The following is a 15564-nucleotide window of genomic DNA, read 5'->3' as shown; positions in this document are numbered from 1 at the left end:
GCTCCACTTGTTCTTGCCATAATTGATACCCTCCTGCCTTTCGTGTGACTCTGTTTCTCTGAGCGTCGTCCTTTCCTTCTAAGACTCTTCTTCGACTCATTGTCTTCTGCATTCCATTGAATTCAAAAATCCAGCACCCCGCCTTCGAACCCCCGCCACATACAAAGAATCACAAACATGTCGGCCATCTTGTCGGCAGACGACCTCAACGACTTCATCTCGCCCGGAGTTGCCTGTATCAAGCCTGTAGAGACCTTACCGAAACAGCAACCACAAGAAAATGCCTACGAAGTCACGACCGAAGACAAGGTTGCTGCCGCCGAAGCCCCACCAGCCAGCATTTCCTTGACAGATTGTCTAGCATGTAGTGGTTGTGTCACATCTGCCGAGGCCGTCCTCGTCAGTCTGCAATCACATCAAGAAGTCCTCAACACACTCGATGCATACCCCGAATTACGCTTGCCTTGGACCGCTCAAGGCGAGTCTCTCCCTGGACCCTCGGACGGCAAGATCTTTGTCGCAAGCGTGTCGCCTCAAACACGCGCCAGTATCGCCGCAACATATGGAGTCTCCGAGAACGCCGCTACAAACATGATTCAACAACTTCTCTCCGGTCCGGCTGGTTTACGATCAGGAGGCGCAAACAACAGTGGCTTTGCCTGGGTCATTGATACGAACGTCATGCGCCAGGCCGCTTTGGTCGCTGCAGCAGACGAAGTTATGGATTCTCTTGCGCCCTCGGCAAAACACACATCAGATTTCAGTGGCTCGCGCGCTGAGAAGCCCAAGAAGCCCATTCTTTCATCTGCATGTCCCGGTTGGATCTGTTACGCCGAGAAGACACACCCTCACGCGCTGCCGCACATGTCACGACTAAAGTCACCACAGGCCTTGACGGGCACATTGGTCAAGAGTGTTTTGGCGAGGAAATACGGCATCAATCCGGAGAACGTGTGGCACATGGCAATCATGCCTTGTTTCGACAAGAAGCTGGAAGCGTCAAGAGAAGAGTTGACAGATATACACTGGTCACCGGATGGCAACAACACAGAGCGCAAAGGCATTCGAGATGTCGACTGCGTGATTACTGCTCGAGAGCTGCTCATGCTCGCCGAAAGCCGCGACATCTCCTTCCCACAACTACCACAGAAGCCTCTATCAAGACAACATCACACGCCTTTCCCAGATTCGAAACTCGACACCTTCCTCTTCCCTTCTAAGTACGTCCCCAACAACACAAAAGATGCCGGCACGAGTGGTGGATATCTCTGGCATGTGATGCAAACATACCGCGCGCACAACCCAGGCAGTCAAATCACCACCCAAAGAGGTCGCAATGCCGATGTTGTCGAATACACTTTGATTGATGCAGAAAACTCACCAATCGTAAGAACTGCTCGTTACTACGGCTTCCGCAATATCCAAAACCTGGTTCGTCGACTGAAACCAGCACGCGCATCACGTATGCCAGGTGCGGCGAGTAGATTAGGCGGTGCTCGTAAGCCTGGCGCTGCGGCAGGCTCAGCGGGAGGACAAAACATGAGTGACTACGCATATGTAGAAGTTATGGCGTGTCCAGGCGGCTGCACGAACGGCGGTGGTCAAATAAAGGTCGGCGATGTCGGAGCTCTACGAGGCAGTGGTGTAGAGAACGGCGGCGATCAAATCGTCGCACCTCAGCAAAAAGAATGGCTGCAAAAGGTCGACGAAGCATATTTCTCATCTTCCTCTGCTTCTTCGTCACCAATGGCTTCAGATACGGAAGATGAAGGGGTTGAAGTGGATGCACAATCTACAGCGACGACGGCTAAATCTTCTGCCAATGGCGATGTCGAGATGGACGATGCAGAAGATGCTTCGCTTGTGGATGGTATCTCGCATTCACAGATCAAAAATATCTTCTCGCATTGGTCTGATTTGACGGGGGTGGCGAAGGATAAGTTGGTGTATACTTCTTACCGCAAAGTTGAGAGTGACATTGGCAAGACTGCTACTGATGTAGAAAGAGTTGCTGGTCTTGCTAGCACTATTGGAGGTGGATGGTAGATAACTATTCATGCAAGCACGATCATGTTGTCTTAGCATCGCATATACCCGAATTATTCATCACTTCAAACTGTTCCATCAAGAACTCTACATCGAAATCTACCGCTCCTTCCCTATCGTTGGCGTCCCCTCCTCACCAAGTTCTTCCTTTACGTCAAAAAGCTCCTTCCGAGCCACTCGCGCTTTTCTATCCCTCCTCTCCCTAGTCCAAATGACTGAGGCCACTATGCCAGCAACCGCCGTTGCCGCAACAAAAGACCACAGTTCCCACGTCGCTTCACTCCCAGTCTGCCACTGCTTTCCCATCATCTCCTCATGCCCAACACTACCTCTCCACCACCTCTCAAACCACCCTCTACATTCCATCAACGTACTCGTATACAAGAATCCAAAACTCGCATACACGACAATCTTCCCCTCTGATCCCTTCCCCCCTTCCTCCCCACCACCATCTTCTGCGGCAGAAGTCCGTCGAGCCGCACGCTTCGCCTCAATTTTATGCAACGATGATGTCCACCCACCTCCTCTATTCACGATTATATGCACCATCACACCCACTCCCACCATCACCGCAAACCACACTTCCCACCACTGTCTGATTCCTTTGGAGCCCGGTGATCTCGAAACCCCAATCATGTTGGAAATACAGAGATCAGGGAGTATGAAGCGTAAAAGGAATCTTAGCATTTTGAGTATTATCCAGGTGAATGTGTAGCAGGCGTCCATGGCTAAATAGGTCATGATGGTGAAGAAGGAAGTTGCGATGACGGTTGTGAGGAGCAGAGTTGGCGTAGGAGGGATATTGAGGCACGTTGTCAGAGGCGGTAGGAGGAAGATGAGGGCTGCGGTTGTGTATAAGAGGAGTAATTGTGGTGCATTTGAATTGGTGTTTGCCATTATTTCCGTCTTCGAAGTGGAAGTTGACAATATTCGCAGAGTGATAGATTGAGCGACTGTTGTGGAGAGGAATTATTCTGTAAGGCGGTGGTGTTGCAAAGGTGATCGATAAGGTCGAAGGATGTGTTGCGATGTGATGTGTTGCTAGAACCCGCGGAAGATCGAAAGATGTTACGGACGGAAGGATTCTAAAAACCGAATGGGGAGTTAGTTTGTGTTTGCTCATTCCGCTGCTTCTGTCATGATTCAGGCTCGAGAATCTGTTGTTGTCAGTACTTGATATGTTAGTCGTGATTTCCATGTCAGATACCAACTTCTCTTTGAAAGAGCTAGATGGAACAATCCACCCCGTGCCTTCTCAGGTCATAAGCACTCGACAGAAACTCATGAACAGTACTTGGAAGAGAATCACAACATAACAGTCTATTGGTATCTTTTCATTCAATGTTTCGCTAGAAACGACCGGGAATCCGTGAGAATTTTACACATGCTTTTTCATCTTCGCTTAATGACCGTGACCATCATCACCACCCTGGTTCTCAGGGTCGAGCTTGATCATCGTGTCGATTCTCATGATAGCCACACAGGCCTCGACGGCACTCTTCAACTGCTTGACCTTGCTCATGGCAGGCTCCAATACACCCATCTTCAAGCTGTCGACGACACGACCCTTGGTGAGATCGAGACCGTAGTTCTTGTAATTCTTCTTCTTGGCGAGTGACTTCTCGTCTTCGGTTGCGGGTTGTACGGTGGCTGCGGTGTGGGCGTCGCCACTACCGCCCTCGGAGGCGGATAGACGTTGTGACAAAGCGTGACGGCTACGGAGTTGTGCGACGAGTTCAGAGCTGTCCTTTGCGGCGTTGACAGCGAGGGTGGTGGGAATGATCAGGAGGGAAGCGGCGAAGGCACCAATGGCGAGTTGCTCGCGCGAGCCCTGTATATGAATTTAGCATGAGGATAGGAGGAGAAACAGGAAAAGATACGTACGACAGAGGTAGCCCACTCTTCAAGGTAGATGTGCAGGGCAGTCTCGACGGCACCACCACCGGGAACGATACGGCCACTCTCAAGAGTACGCTTGACAGCGGAGAGCGAGTCGTGGACGGAACGCTCCATCTCGTCGAGCGAGTACTCGTTGGGACCACGGAGAATGATGGAAGCAGAAGTGTGAACCTTGGTACCCTTGACGAGAATGCACTCGTCGTCTGAAATACGCTCCTGAACAACCTCCTCGGCGTGACCAAGGTTGCTGGCCTCGAACTTCTCGTCACCGTTCAAGTCGGAGAGAGAGCTGACCAGAGTGGCACCGGTGGCCTTTGCGATACGGCGGAGATCCTCCTTCTTGCAGCGGCGAACAGCCATGGCGCCCTTCTCGATGAAGGACTTCAAGCACAAGTCGTCGATACCCTTGGTGGTGAAGATGACGTTGGCGCCAGACTTCAGGATCATGTCAACACGCTCAAGGACGATACCAGCCTCACGCTCACGGATCTTCTCAAGTTGTGCCGGGTCGTCAATGGTGATGTGTACTCCAAGCTTCATGCGCTCCTTCTGCAAGTTCATGTCGAGACAGGCAATCTTTGCGTCAACAACGCGGGTGTTCATGGCTTGACTGGCCACGGTGCAGTTGAGGGCGTAACCCTTGACCAGGACACTCTCCAGAGCACTCTTTCCGTGCGCCTTGAGGACGTTGACAGCCTTGACGGGGTACTTGACATCGCCACGGCTGTTGACGCTCTTGACGCTCTGCATGGCATCCACGACCATGTTGGCGAAAAAGTCCGAGTCGGCACCGATAATCTTGCTGCTCATGCTGGTCTTTGCAATCGACATGAGCGACTCGCGGCCCAGAGTGTCGACCTTGGTGGCAATGTTCTCGCTCATGTAACGGACAGCCTCGCGCAGGGCCAGGCGGTATCCAGTGATGATGGTCGTGGGGTGGATGCGCATCTTCATGAGCTCGTTTGCGCGACGCAGCAACTCCGAGGCGATTAGTACCACTGATGTTGTTCCATCGCCAACCTCCTTGTCTTGTTGTTGTGCCAGGTCTACCAGAATCTTGCCGGCCGGGTGGGAAATGTCGAGCAGGGAGAGAATTGTTGCGCCGTCGTTGGTAACCGTCACATCACCGATATCGTCTACCATCATCTTGTCCAACCCGCTAGGTCCGAATGAAGATCTGACCACGTTCGATATCGCCTGAGTGGCTTGCACACATTGTTCTCTTACATCGCTGCCGCTGATTTTTGTTCCTCCAAGGACTACGGAGTATTTGGTATCAGCAGATGCTCCTTTCAAGCGCGGTTCCTTCCAGATACGTACAAAGTGTACCAGCATTCCTCGGGGCTTCGAACATGGATGCCATTTTTGTAATAGCGGTATAAGTGACGTTTTCTAGAAAGTTGAGGCACAGTCGACGACTTCCTTGACTTGCACCAAAACAGCCCTTGAGCTTCGCGAATGCCAAGACAAACCTCCGAACGCCGACCCTGATCTCCTCTCCAACCAGCCAAGCCAGCCAACCTCTGTTTCGTTTCTTCTCTCCACTTCTGTCTTACCTTCTGCCAGTGACTCTTTTGAACGTGGTCAGACGAGATCGATCTCTGGACATGAGTTTCGGATAGTCTGAGATGAATAGAAGATGGCACAGGGATAAAGAAACTGCCCCGGAAGAGAACTTAAATTCCTTAAGGGCTGTCAGAACATGTCTGACGCAAGACAAGATGTTTCTGTGATCAACTGATCATTTCAGTGAAAGCACCTTCTTCATGCGCTCTCACTGGACATCTCTCTGCTTCTTGATAACGTTGTGTCGTGCCATAGCTCCTCTTTCTTCTTATGTCAAGGGTCATTCGTGGAATGAAAGAAGGCAACGTACACTGCTGTTCTGTTGTTGGCTATGAAGTGATGTGCTGGTAAGTGAGTGGATGGTGCTAGTTTTCTCGCGGACGCTTCCAGGTTGTTCGTAAGGTGGATTCTTTCCACGCGGCTTCACTACATCTCACTTGCTTCGTTCAGCTCCGCTCCATCTATCATCCCTCTCGTTGCTATTCCACTCCATCAATCACAATACCCATCAAACCACCAATCATGCAGGAGGCACGGAGGGCGCACCTGAACGAGGAGGCCGGTCAGATCCTCGCAATGTTTTACCCAATCCACGAAGACTTCTCACCCACCGAAACCGTCTTTCGCGTCAACATCTACTGCAACCTACGCGCATTTCAGCTGAGAGGAATGTCCCTTGTCCCGGAGCCTGGCACGCCCATCATCATCTCCTTCGCCGATTACGATACCGATGGTGCCACGCAAAGGCAGCAGAAGTCGCAGCATTTCTATGCCGGATTCGTCATCGAAGACCATGCCGAGGCTCCCAGCATTGCTTTCTGTGCTGTTGTTGAAGGACGACCATTCTGGAAGTTTGGCAAGCAGAAGGTCTCGGTCACGATTCAGCTCGGAGGGGAGGATCGAGCAACTATGCGCCAATACAACGCATTTGAAAGCGCATCGAAAGGCCTTTCGCAGAGGGGTGGTGGCGTTGACTGGGATCGCTTTCTACTTAACTGTATGTCCCCCGATTGGCATACTCAGCACAACTCATGGGCCCGCTCCATGGCAGACTATCCGGGCCAGAAAGAAGAGTTTTTCCAGCAAGCAGAGAAAGTTTTTGGTCTTGATTCCAAGCAGATGGAGTTCACCAAGCAGTTCCTCGAGAACGATTCTGGTGTGTCAGTCCTCTTTGGAGCTACTGGGAATGGAAAAAGCTTCACTGTTGCTGTCGCACTCATGCTCTACCTGACTACAAACAAGAAGTTTCGCAGAGGTCTCAAGGAACTTGGCAACCATCACCGTATCCTGGTGACTGCGACATCAGATCAGGCCACTGATGACCTTCTGCGTATGTGTATCGAGCTCGACCCTACCCTCGGCAACCAGCATTTCGTCCGTTTCAAGGGCGGCGGCAAGATTGGCGCAAACCTTTCGGGCCAGGGCAACGTAATCGAGATCGAAGTTGGAGAAGAAGAGAGAATCAAACGTGAAAACATCGAGAATGCGTACTGGCACATGATAGATATCGATGCCCGCAGCGGCCAGTCAAAGTTGAGGAGCGATCTGAAGAAATTCGACTTTATCCACGACTTCCACAAGACTATTGCTAGCTGGAGCCATGACCATCCACAAGCTCGGATCGTCGCTATCTACAACGCATTCGTTGGCGGTCTCATGAAGGAGGAGTACTCAAGAGCACAAAGAGCAAAGTTATTCAACAAGAAGAAGGAGCTTGAGAGGACTTTGTACAAGGCCTACTTCCATGAAGTTGATGCCGTGTTCGTTCCCTTGATCGGTGCCAGTCACCCGATTCTGGAAGCCTTCTTTGAGCCGACACTTCTGGTAATCGACGATGCCGCCATAGCTGTGCTCGGCGACCTCTTGACCCCTGTCATTCCTCATCTGACCAGCCTTCAGCATGTCATCATAGCTGGGGACCCAGTCCCTGTGGGAGGCAGAGCACTGAACAAAGGACGAAACGAGTTTTTCGACCTGACCGACAAGACCCTGATGGTGCAACTGTTCTTGGACGAATATTGCCAATCCGACAACTGCATCACCGAGCTCGATCAGCAGCACCGCATGCAGCCTGAGATCTTCGGACCACTCAACCAAACTTACTACCACGGCAAGGTTCTCGACACAGCATCAGTCAACGAAAAAGATGCAGTGAGCATCACAGCTCAAGAGTACTTCAGAAAGACATTTGGTGCTGCCTATGCAAACGGCAATCGATTTGGCGTCGACTTCAGCGATCCTAAGAATGCTTCAAAAAACTGGAGAGCGTCGAAATCACCTTGTAACCATGCAGAGGCCACCGCCATCGTCGATATGGTCCAAGGCCTTCTCAGCCACAAGCCTCCGATCGGTGGCCGTCAAATCGAGCCCAGAGATATCCTCATCAATACCCCTTTCGCCGGTCAGGAAACCGAAATTCGCGTCCGTCTGATCAGAAAAGGTATCATCGGCACCACTGATGACAACAAAATCCGCGTCGCCTCACCCCTCAACGCAAGAGGTCAGGAAGGAAACGTTCAGTTCATCTCCCTATGCCTCAACGATCCTGCAAAGCCCCTGAGTACGGAGTTCATCGCCGATAGGGAGATGTTGAACATCATGTTCTCTCGTGCCAAGCACATGCAGATTGTCGTGGGTAACTTTCGCCCCTGGACCACTGCTATCAAGAGTAAGGCTAAGGGATGGGAGGGTGCTAGTGCCAAGAAGGCACAGCGTTACGAGTTTGTTGAGGTTATCAAATCGTTCTGGCCTTGAATAGAAGTTGCTTGGCTTGTCAGTTAGTTAAATAAAGTATCCCAATACATGATGTATTTCCGAAGATAGACAATGTCCAGTACAACCGATCGAATTTTTCTGGTTGCGCTCTAACTGGATGCAGCTTCCTAACGAAAAGCTTCATGCCTTTTGATGGACTTCAAATGACCCCTATCTGTACTGAACTGGGAGTAAGAAATGTGATCAAAGAAGAGAGAAAAAAACTGTAGCAATGCACAATACTTCTTGGACTCATAGCGTGGACCGAAGAAAGCTTGAGATAACGGAGCTCTCATTGAACGAAATATACGACCAAAACGAGATCAACTGTGCATTCTGGCGATCATGTCACGATAGACACTAGACCCCTTGAACAATTTGCTCAGACTCATGTGTTCGACACGGCTTTGCGTCTGTGAGTGATTTGTGACTCACTACATAGACAGTATCAGATTCATGCTTCTGCTGTCCAACTTTCTTACCGTTGGTAACAAAGTATCGCCAAAATTTATCGGAAGGATGTCTACTTTCCTACTCTGTCTTCCAAACGAGTTGCTTCTCCATGTCTTCGAAGAAATCGACTGTCCGAAATCAGCAGTCGCTTTTTCACAAGGCAACAAGCGCTTACAAGCGGTTTGGCTCAAATATGCGTCCATCGTCGCCCAAGCATCTTGTAACTTCGACAACAGTGCTACAAATGTAGCAATCAAAGTCGCGGTCCACGAAGCACAAACCAAAGCCTCTCTGGACCATGACAAGGTCCCACCACTAAGAACATGGATGCCAATATTCCACCACAACATCGCTAACCCTTTGCCTTTAATTCATAGTCGCTATGAGCATGTTCAGTCTTGCTTTACAAAATGACCACATGCAGATAGATTGTGATCAGTAGAGTCTATTCACTGACCGTGACTTCTTGAAACAGGATGGTCGTGTATGTCGTCAGCCTGATCAGCGCTCGTACCGATATTTGAGCAAGCGCCATATTCGGAAGGAAAGAGAACATGTGATGATGCTCCTGCCCATGATCGAGCTCCTTCTTCAGAAGGGAGCTGACGCAATGCACAGTGTTTTTTCAAAGACAACGTCGTGGCCAAGGAGAGTTGCTCATATCATGGCTCTCGATGGACAATTCGATAGAGACTGAAACACATTGTGCAAATCGACAGTCGTGAAAGGAGGACCCTCGTCAGTCGGGAGCAAGGCTTGTTTTTCTCTATCGTTCATAATATGTCACCTATCGGTACTGTCTACAGAAAAGCTCATCTGAGCAATCATCTAGCACCTTGTTTTGTTGATCCACATCTCCTTCTTTCATCTGCCGTAATACACATTCTCTCTTAGCATAGTCTCGTTGTTTACCTCTTCTTCCACGCAGTACGATTAGATCGACTACTGATCAGAAAAGACCAGATAACCACCTGGCGAAATGTAGGTGAGAGCGCCCTGCTCGAAGAGTCCGTAAGGATCAACGAACGGGTGGACCTGAGCACTTCCACTGTGGCCACTGCCGGCCAGGTTTGAGACACGCATCACCACATAGACTTTCTGAGGAACACCGTCACCCTGGAGGCGTTGCTCCTTTGCCTGTGAAGAGTCAGCGAATAGTTCCAGTAGCTACATGATCCACTTACCATGTCAATTTGATTCTGGCTGATATGGAAAGGCTCGGTGCGGGGACCATAAGTGGCCTTGACCTCGATTGAGTAGGTGATCGAGTCTTTGCCGTTCTTCCCAAGCCACTCTTTGGGTTGCCTACAGCCTCTTTCCACGAGCCAGTCAGTGAAGCGACCACTGAGGTCGCGAATGGTGAAGTCGGCGAACTGGCTGTCATCACCATCGAAAGTCTGGTCAGTATATTTGGCACTGGCGTGACTCGTCCACATGTCGTTCGTGAAGTAGTCGCCGAGGAGATTCTTGAAGAACCCGTACATCTGATTGGATTAGCACAGCCATAAACGAGCAATGGCCGGTCAACCACTTACCTTCATTTCACCTTGCTCGCCGATACGGATGACCTGAGGGTCTTCGTAACTGGTCTCCGAGGCACTGACCAACTTGCGATACTCGGAGGCCTGAGCTCGCTGCATCGTGTCGGTGACAATCTCGCTTTCTTCGCTGTCAATGTCGTTGATGTCCTCGTCAGACATGGCAAGTTTATTGCCGAAGTTGTTGGACTTTGCCTGGTAGCTGAACCCATCACTAGACTTGGCAGATCTTCTGTAAGGGGCAGCATTATTCGACATGGGTGCCGTACCCTTGTCCCAGTCCCCGTCATCTAAGAGCTGCTCTGTATCGTTTTCATCCGAGCTAGGCTCAGGTCGGAAGCGAGGCCTGGCGCTGTGGTTCTGACCATTAGCGCGAGAAGCAGAAACAGGCTTTATCTTGCGTGCAAGCTTGACACGGAAGCCAATGGCCTTGAGAGCTGCCAGCGAAGAGCTATCGCTGTCATCAGAGGATGAAGAGTCGTTGTCTGAGACCATCCCTGGGGGGATCTGTTGAGCGGACACACGCCTGGAAGACGATGCGGCTCCTGCCAAGCCACCGATGATGTTGTTGGTCAGCTTTTGCAATTCGACTTTGTCAAAGATCACCCCATGCTCCTCTAACATGTCCTCGATTTGCTGAGTGGAAGAAGTTGTAAGGATACCAAGGACGAGTTCCTTTGGCACTTTCTCGAGCTTGCACAGTGTTACCAGCTTTTCTGAAAGCTCGTAGTGGTTCAGGGAGTTGTCCTCGAGATCCTGGATAGGGGCAAAGACTCGCTGATCCTTGCCCAGCATGATATTGGCAGGTAAAGGTTTACCGCAGATTTCTTGGTTGTCAAGGCGTATCGAGCGATGCACCTTGATCGACTCCACGGCCCAGATCTCGATGCTCTCGAGCAGGGGTTTCATGATGTATTTCTCAGCAGGATTTGTCAGACATAGGAGGTAATGAGCCTTCACTTGGAACCTTCTTGTGTGCGAGACGTCCTTCGTAGCTTGGGCCATGCCTTCGACCACTTCCCGCTTAGTGACCAAATGCGAGAGATGTTTACCCCAAATGCCCATCTTCTCGAGAAGGGGTTCAAGTCTCTTCTGATCGCCCAGACCGAAATCTAGGAGATGAACCATGCCCGAAAAGGACACGCTCAAGTTCTTTCCATCTGGGATGAACCATTTCGGATCACTGCCAGGCACCAGAACAAGCTGCTTCTGAGTATTCTTGACCGGGAAAATACGGGAGTTCTCCAATGCCTTCAGATCGTAGGTCAGACGAGGGTTGATTCGGCTGCTGAGCTCAAGCAACAACTCTTTGATTTGAACAACGGACGGGGTATTATTCTCGTGAGCAAGTAGCTCGTTGACAAAGTCTCCAATGCCTGCATCTTGCAAGCTAAGAATGTTCTTGAAGAATGACTGCGCGGGTCCGTAAATATGTGCAATGGGACGGATTCTTCGCAAGCATGGTGGAGCTTCCCAAACACAGCTTTGCAGATGTACCCATTGTGCACTCTCAGGCAGGAAGATCAGGGGTAAGTCTCTGAAAGCGGTACGAGTACGTTCTCTCGCGACCATGCTCGGCTCACAGAAGTTGTGGATATCTCTGTACAGCTTGATGACAGTCATCTTGTCTGGGATCATTCCTGTCTCTGGGAACTTCATCAGGAGCTTGAGGCAGAAGTCCAGATCACGATGGGTAATGACTCCGAAGGTAGACAGCTTGGTCCAGTCATTGTGCTGTTCGTCTTTGACATCGAGGAAGTGGAATCCCATATGCTGGATGGTCATGACAGCAGAGCGCAGGGTAGGTAGAATGGTGTCTTTCAACTTTGCTCTTCTGCCATCAGTGCAGTCTACAACCAGAGATTCAATTCTGCTTCTGACTTCGTCGCTCGGGATCCTCACATCGCCTAGCTTCGGAGCTTTACTCAGGTGATAGTCCTCCCAGTTGACTCGGATACACGCGAGCCATTGTACACTTGGCAGGTTGTTGACAAGCCATTCGAACTCTGCAGACAAACCCTTGTTCATCTTGTTTGCCAGGCGAGGGACATCATGCACACCCAAACACTCTCGCAGCCAAGCAAGCCATCTTGTGCGCAATTCCACGTTTCCGTGGTAGGCTCCCAAATACTTGGGATGAATGAAACGTATCACCGTGGGGTTTTGAGCAAAGATCTGACTAACTGGCACTTTGAAAGGATTGTCCATGTGTAGCTCGATTCCTCGAAATTGCTCGCCACGTGAGTCTGCGAGCCAAAGGATAGTGCTCAAGTTCTGTGCCATTTTAGATGCTGATGGCATGCTGAACACGTACTGTGCATGAGAGAGCAGAAGATCAACGTCGGCGTTGGACATTGACTCCCTGTGCTGCTTGATGATGCCTTGAAGGACGTCTTCGTAATCGAGGTCTTGGGCGCCAATCCGTCTGAGGAAGCTTCTGCGTTCTTCGTTGCGAGAAGCATTGTGTTCAACGATCGACAAAGATACGCCTTTCGGTATGACAATGTTGGCATCGGAACGCGGTAAGTAAAAGGCTACAGGTGGTGTGTTACGAGTTGCGGCTCTTGAGTATGTCAGCTTCACACGGCTCTTCGCAGGTATCCATAGTCCATCATCGAGAGGAACGATAGGCAAAATCAGAAGTTCGTCCAAATTGAACTGCTTCTGCTCAACCATCAGAACAGTGGAAACTCTGCCGTGCCATGCATCAGGTCTGCTGCGGAACTCTTCTGACTGTTTCATGACATAGTTCTTGAGTATCTCGAAGAACTTCTTGCCATCAAGAGCCTGTGTAACCAATGAAGAGACGTGATTTGGGTCGTACTTGGTAGAGAGGTATCGATCATTTGTGGGAGTCAGAAGAGGGGTTCCGTCTTCGTCCTTGTACTGGTCGGGCACCAGCATCATCACCTTGGGCTTGGCAAACTCACCAGACCTCGATTCCAGGATCTTCACGTCTTTCATCCGATCGAGGAACTTGTCCTTCATCTTGTCGAAGAATTTATGAGCGACCTGGGCTTCTGGAAGATAAGCAGGCCAGCGGTACTTCAGATGAGAATCGTTGAGTCTCTGGAAGGCCTGAATAAGCGCATAGATGATGTGATCTTGTAAGCGACGATTCCATGGTTGAGATTCATCAATGCCTTGGCGACTGGCGACCAGCAAGAAGTCTGCCTGGATGAGGAATGGCAGACCAGAAGAGCACACAGGTAGGAAGGCATAGACGTCTTGCTTAGCAATGAGTGGTTGTTGCTGGTCATCCAAAGGGAAAGCTAGCTTGATCGAGGTCTCCGTGACACCTTGCCTCAGCTCAGTCGAGGGCATCTCTCGAGCAGTGTAATCAGAGACCACGTAGCGCGACCTTCTTGATCTCGTGCCCTTGGTTTTTGTCGTTGTGACAAGTTGTAGGTCGTCGGTGAAAGCACGCTGATCATGAGACATGATGATCTCGTCGAAGGTGTCTCCAGAGTCATCAAGCCTGACAACTCTGATCTTGGAAAGGCGACGCAGGAACATGAATGAAGATGGTTCGAGGACCTTGGTTAACTGGTCTTTGACAGCATCGCGGTCTTCTTGCTTCTCAATCTTGAGACAAATCATTGTGTTCATCTGAAGCTGCTCCGGGAAGTGAGGGAATTCTGCCCATACCGGATCGACCATGCCTAGGGGTTTGCTCTTATCGAACATGAAAGAGAAGTTGTTGGAAGAGATCCAGACCTTGTCTGCCACCTTGAAGACTGACTTGAAGCCAATGCCCTTCTCTCCGATACAGCTCTTTTTACCCTCCTTCAACAGGGTTTTTGTGCTCTGATTCATGTCGCAGATGGCGCTCACGTTTGCTTTAGAGAAGCCCTGCTCATTGCAGCCGAAGAGGAGTAGGCCATCAGAGCGGTAGGCGAGCGCGGCTTGAGGCTGGTCGCCATCCGTGTAGACGTTGTCATCGGCATTCTGGATGAGCTCGAATAGAAAATGAGAAGGCTCGCTATAAAGCTGTGCCGATAGCCTATATGATGTCAGTGACTGTGTCTGCCAAACGTGCAAGTCGAACTCACAGCTTCAGCATGCTCTCATATCCCCTGCGAAGGAAGCGCTCGGATTCGTTCCGCGCATCTGCGCCATGGCTGACACGGATATCTCGAATATGCGTCTGGCACTCTTCGACGGTCAACTTCTCAACCATGTTGTTGATGGGCTGTGAGAGATGAAGCTGGACTGGGAAGCCGGAGATATGATCTATGGAGCGAGCATCCAGCAATACCGAATAGTGAAGGGTGTTTGGTTCAAGAAAAGGAGGAAAGTGAGATTGTGTTGTGCGCTGTGAGAAAAAAAGGAGGGTTCCTTCGCTGGATTACAGCTCGTGTCTTTGTCGTCCCAGCTAACACGCAAGTGAAGTCGTGTTGTCTGGGATGGACTGGCAACACCGGATTTTTGAGCTGGCAAAGACGCCGAGCACTCGAGAGAAGGTTCAAGCTTTGTCTGTGTCTGAGCAAACGGAAGGCGCGTCTCTTCCGTTTGCTCGCATCTGACCCCAGCTCATGCATCCAAACAGATATTTGAGACATCTACCTGTTTATGATCTGCCCATACATACCGCCTCTAGTAACTGGACCTGTTTGCTCAAAGCATATCTTGTACAGACTCACACGTTCCTACGAAACCATACCGGTAGTTCGCAGGCAGCCCCCGAGTCCTTGGTAAGTCATCTGAACCTGTAAGTTGTTCAGTTGGATCTCGTCACTTTCCATCTCTTTCGAGCATTTTGTGACTCTCTTTCATTTTTCAAGATGGGTTGGCTCTCCTATGGCGGTTCTTTGGTGTCACGCTGCGTTGGATGGTTGAAGCGCTATGCAGCTAGCCATTGATAGCCAGTCGTAAAAGCAAACGAAGACGTCGTCAATACTCCAGCGAGCAGGTAAGTCTCTTTCCAGGGTCGAGCCTGTCTCTCTTACCGTTACACCACTGGTCAGTATATTCTTGGTCCAGATTGGGGTGTACTCGATGGACTTTATTTCCCCAAGCAGTCAAAACTGGAGAAGAGCTTGGAATGTTTGCGATCAAAGAAGATGTACCCGGCTGAACTGGAGTTGATATAGAACGTCTCGTCTGTGCCGCCTCTGTCTATCTGCCGTTCTTTTCCAACCTGTGGACGGGTGGTGGTAGTGTACAGATCATCAGGATCTCGTTTCCTCCAAAAGAGAACTCAAGATATCTTTGACAGGATGATATGCTCTGGTACTGCCTACCTCATATCTGAAGTGTTGTAGAGATTGACAAGGGCGGCAAACTGTTGCTCGGGAAATGCTATATA

General features: G+C 50.4%; 5 protein-coding genes across 5 annotated transcripts; 2 read left to right on the top strand and 3 right to left on the bottom strand.

Annotated features, from left to right (window-relative positions):
- Positions 1-63: 63 nt before the first annotated feature.
- On the top strand, positions 64-2133 carry M438DRAFT_342809 (putative iron-sulfur cluster assembly associated protein Nar1). Its single transcript, XM_029904850.1, has one exon. It carries the CDS (start codon positions 178-180, stop codon positions 2044-2046), a length of 1869 nt encoding a protein of 622 aa, XP_029763862.1. The 5' UTR covers positions 64-177; the 3' UTR covers positions 2047-2133.
- Positions 2096-3305, bottom strand: M438DRAFT_129942 (uncharacterized protein). The gene has a single exon (XM_029898817.1). The coding sequence runs from the start codon at positions 2941-2943 to the stop codon at positions 2146-2148; it is 798 nt and encodes a 265-aa protein (XP_029763861.1). The 5' UTR covers positions 2944-3305; the 3' UTR covers positions 2096-2145.
- A 55-nt stretch (positions 3306-3360) lies between these two features.
- On the bottom strand, positions 3361-5308 carry M438DRAFT_394747 (putative T-complex protein 1 subunit alpha; the record flags this gene model as incomplete). The annotated part of the gene is made up of 3 exons (XM_029909172.1): positions 3361-3877; positions 3931-5204; positions 5266-5308. 3 exons carry the CDS (start codon positions 5306-5308, stop codon positions 3449-3451), a joined length of 1746 nt encoding a protein of 581 aa, XP_029763860.1. The 3' UTR covers positions 3361-3448.
- Positions 5309-6033: 725 nt separating this feature from the next.
- M438DRAFT_332159 (uncharacterized protein) lies at positions 6034-8265 on the top strand (the record flags this gene model as incomplete). Its single annotated transcript, XM_029903470.1, has 1 exon — positions 6034-8265. The coding sequence occupies one exon, from the start codon at positions 6034-6036 to the stop codon at positions 8263-8265; it is 2232 nt and encodes a 743-aa protein (XP_029763859.1).
- A 1395-nt stretch (positions 8266-9660) lies between these two features.
- On the bottom strand, positions 9661-14436 carry M438DRAFT_332158 (uncharacterized protein; the record flags this gene model as incomplete). Its single annotated transcript, XM_029903469.1, has 4 exons — positions 9661-9855; positions 9903-10202; positions 10254-14259; positions 14309-14436. The coding sequence occupies 4 exons, from the start codon at positions 14434-14436 to the stop codon at positions 9661-9663; spliced, it is 4629 nt and encodes a 1542-aa protein (XP_029763858.1).
- Positions 14437-15564: the final 1128 nt, after the last annotated feature.

The sequence above is a fragment of the Aureobasidium pullulans genome, assembly GCF_000721785.1.
Source record: "Aureobasidium pullulans EXF-150 unplaced genomic scaffold scaffold_3, whole genome shotgun sequence".
Lineage (NCBI taxonomy): Eukaryota > Fungi > Ascomycota > Dothideomycetes > Dothideales > Saccotheciaceae > Aureobasidium > Aureobasidium pullulans.
Note: the sequence above shows the minus strand (reverse complement) of the source record. Positions and strands in the feature narration are given on the sequence as shown.

Excerpts from the sequence above, each read along its gene's own strand:
- M438DRAFT_342809 (XM_029904850.1), top strand. The coding sequence starts at position 178 with ATGTCGGCCATCTTGTCGGCAGACGACCTCAACGACTTCATCTCGCCC.
- M438DRAFT_129942 (XM_029898817.1), bottom strand. The coding sequence starts at position 2,943 with ATGGCAAACACCAATTCAAATGCACCACAATTACTCCTCTTATACACA.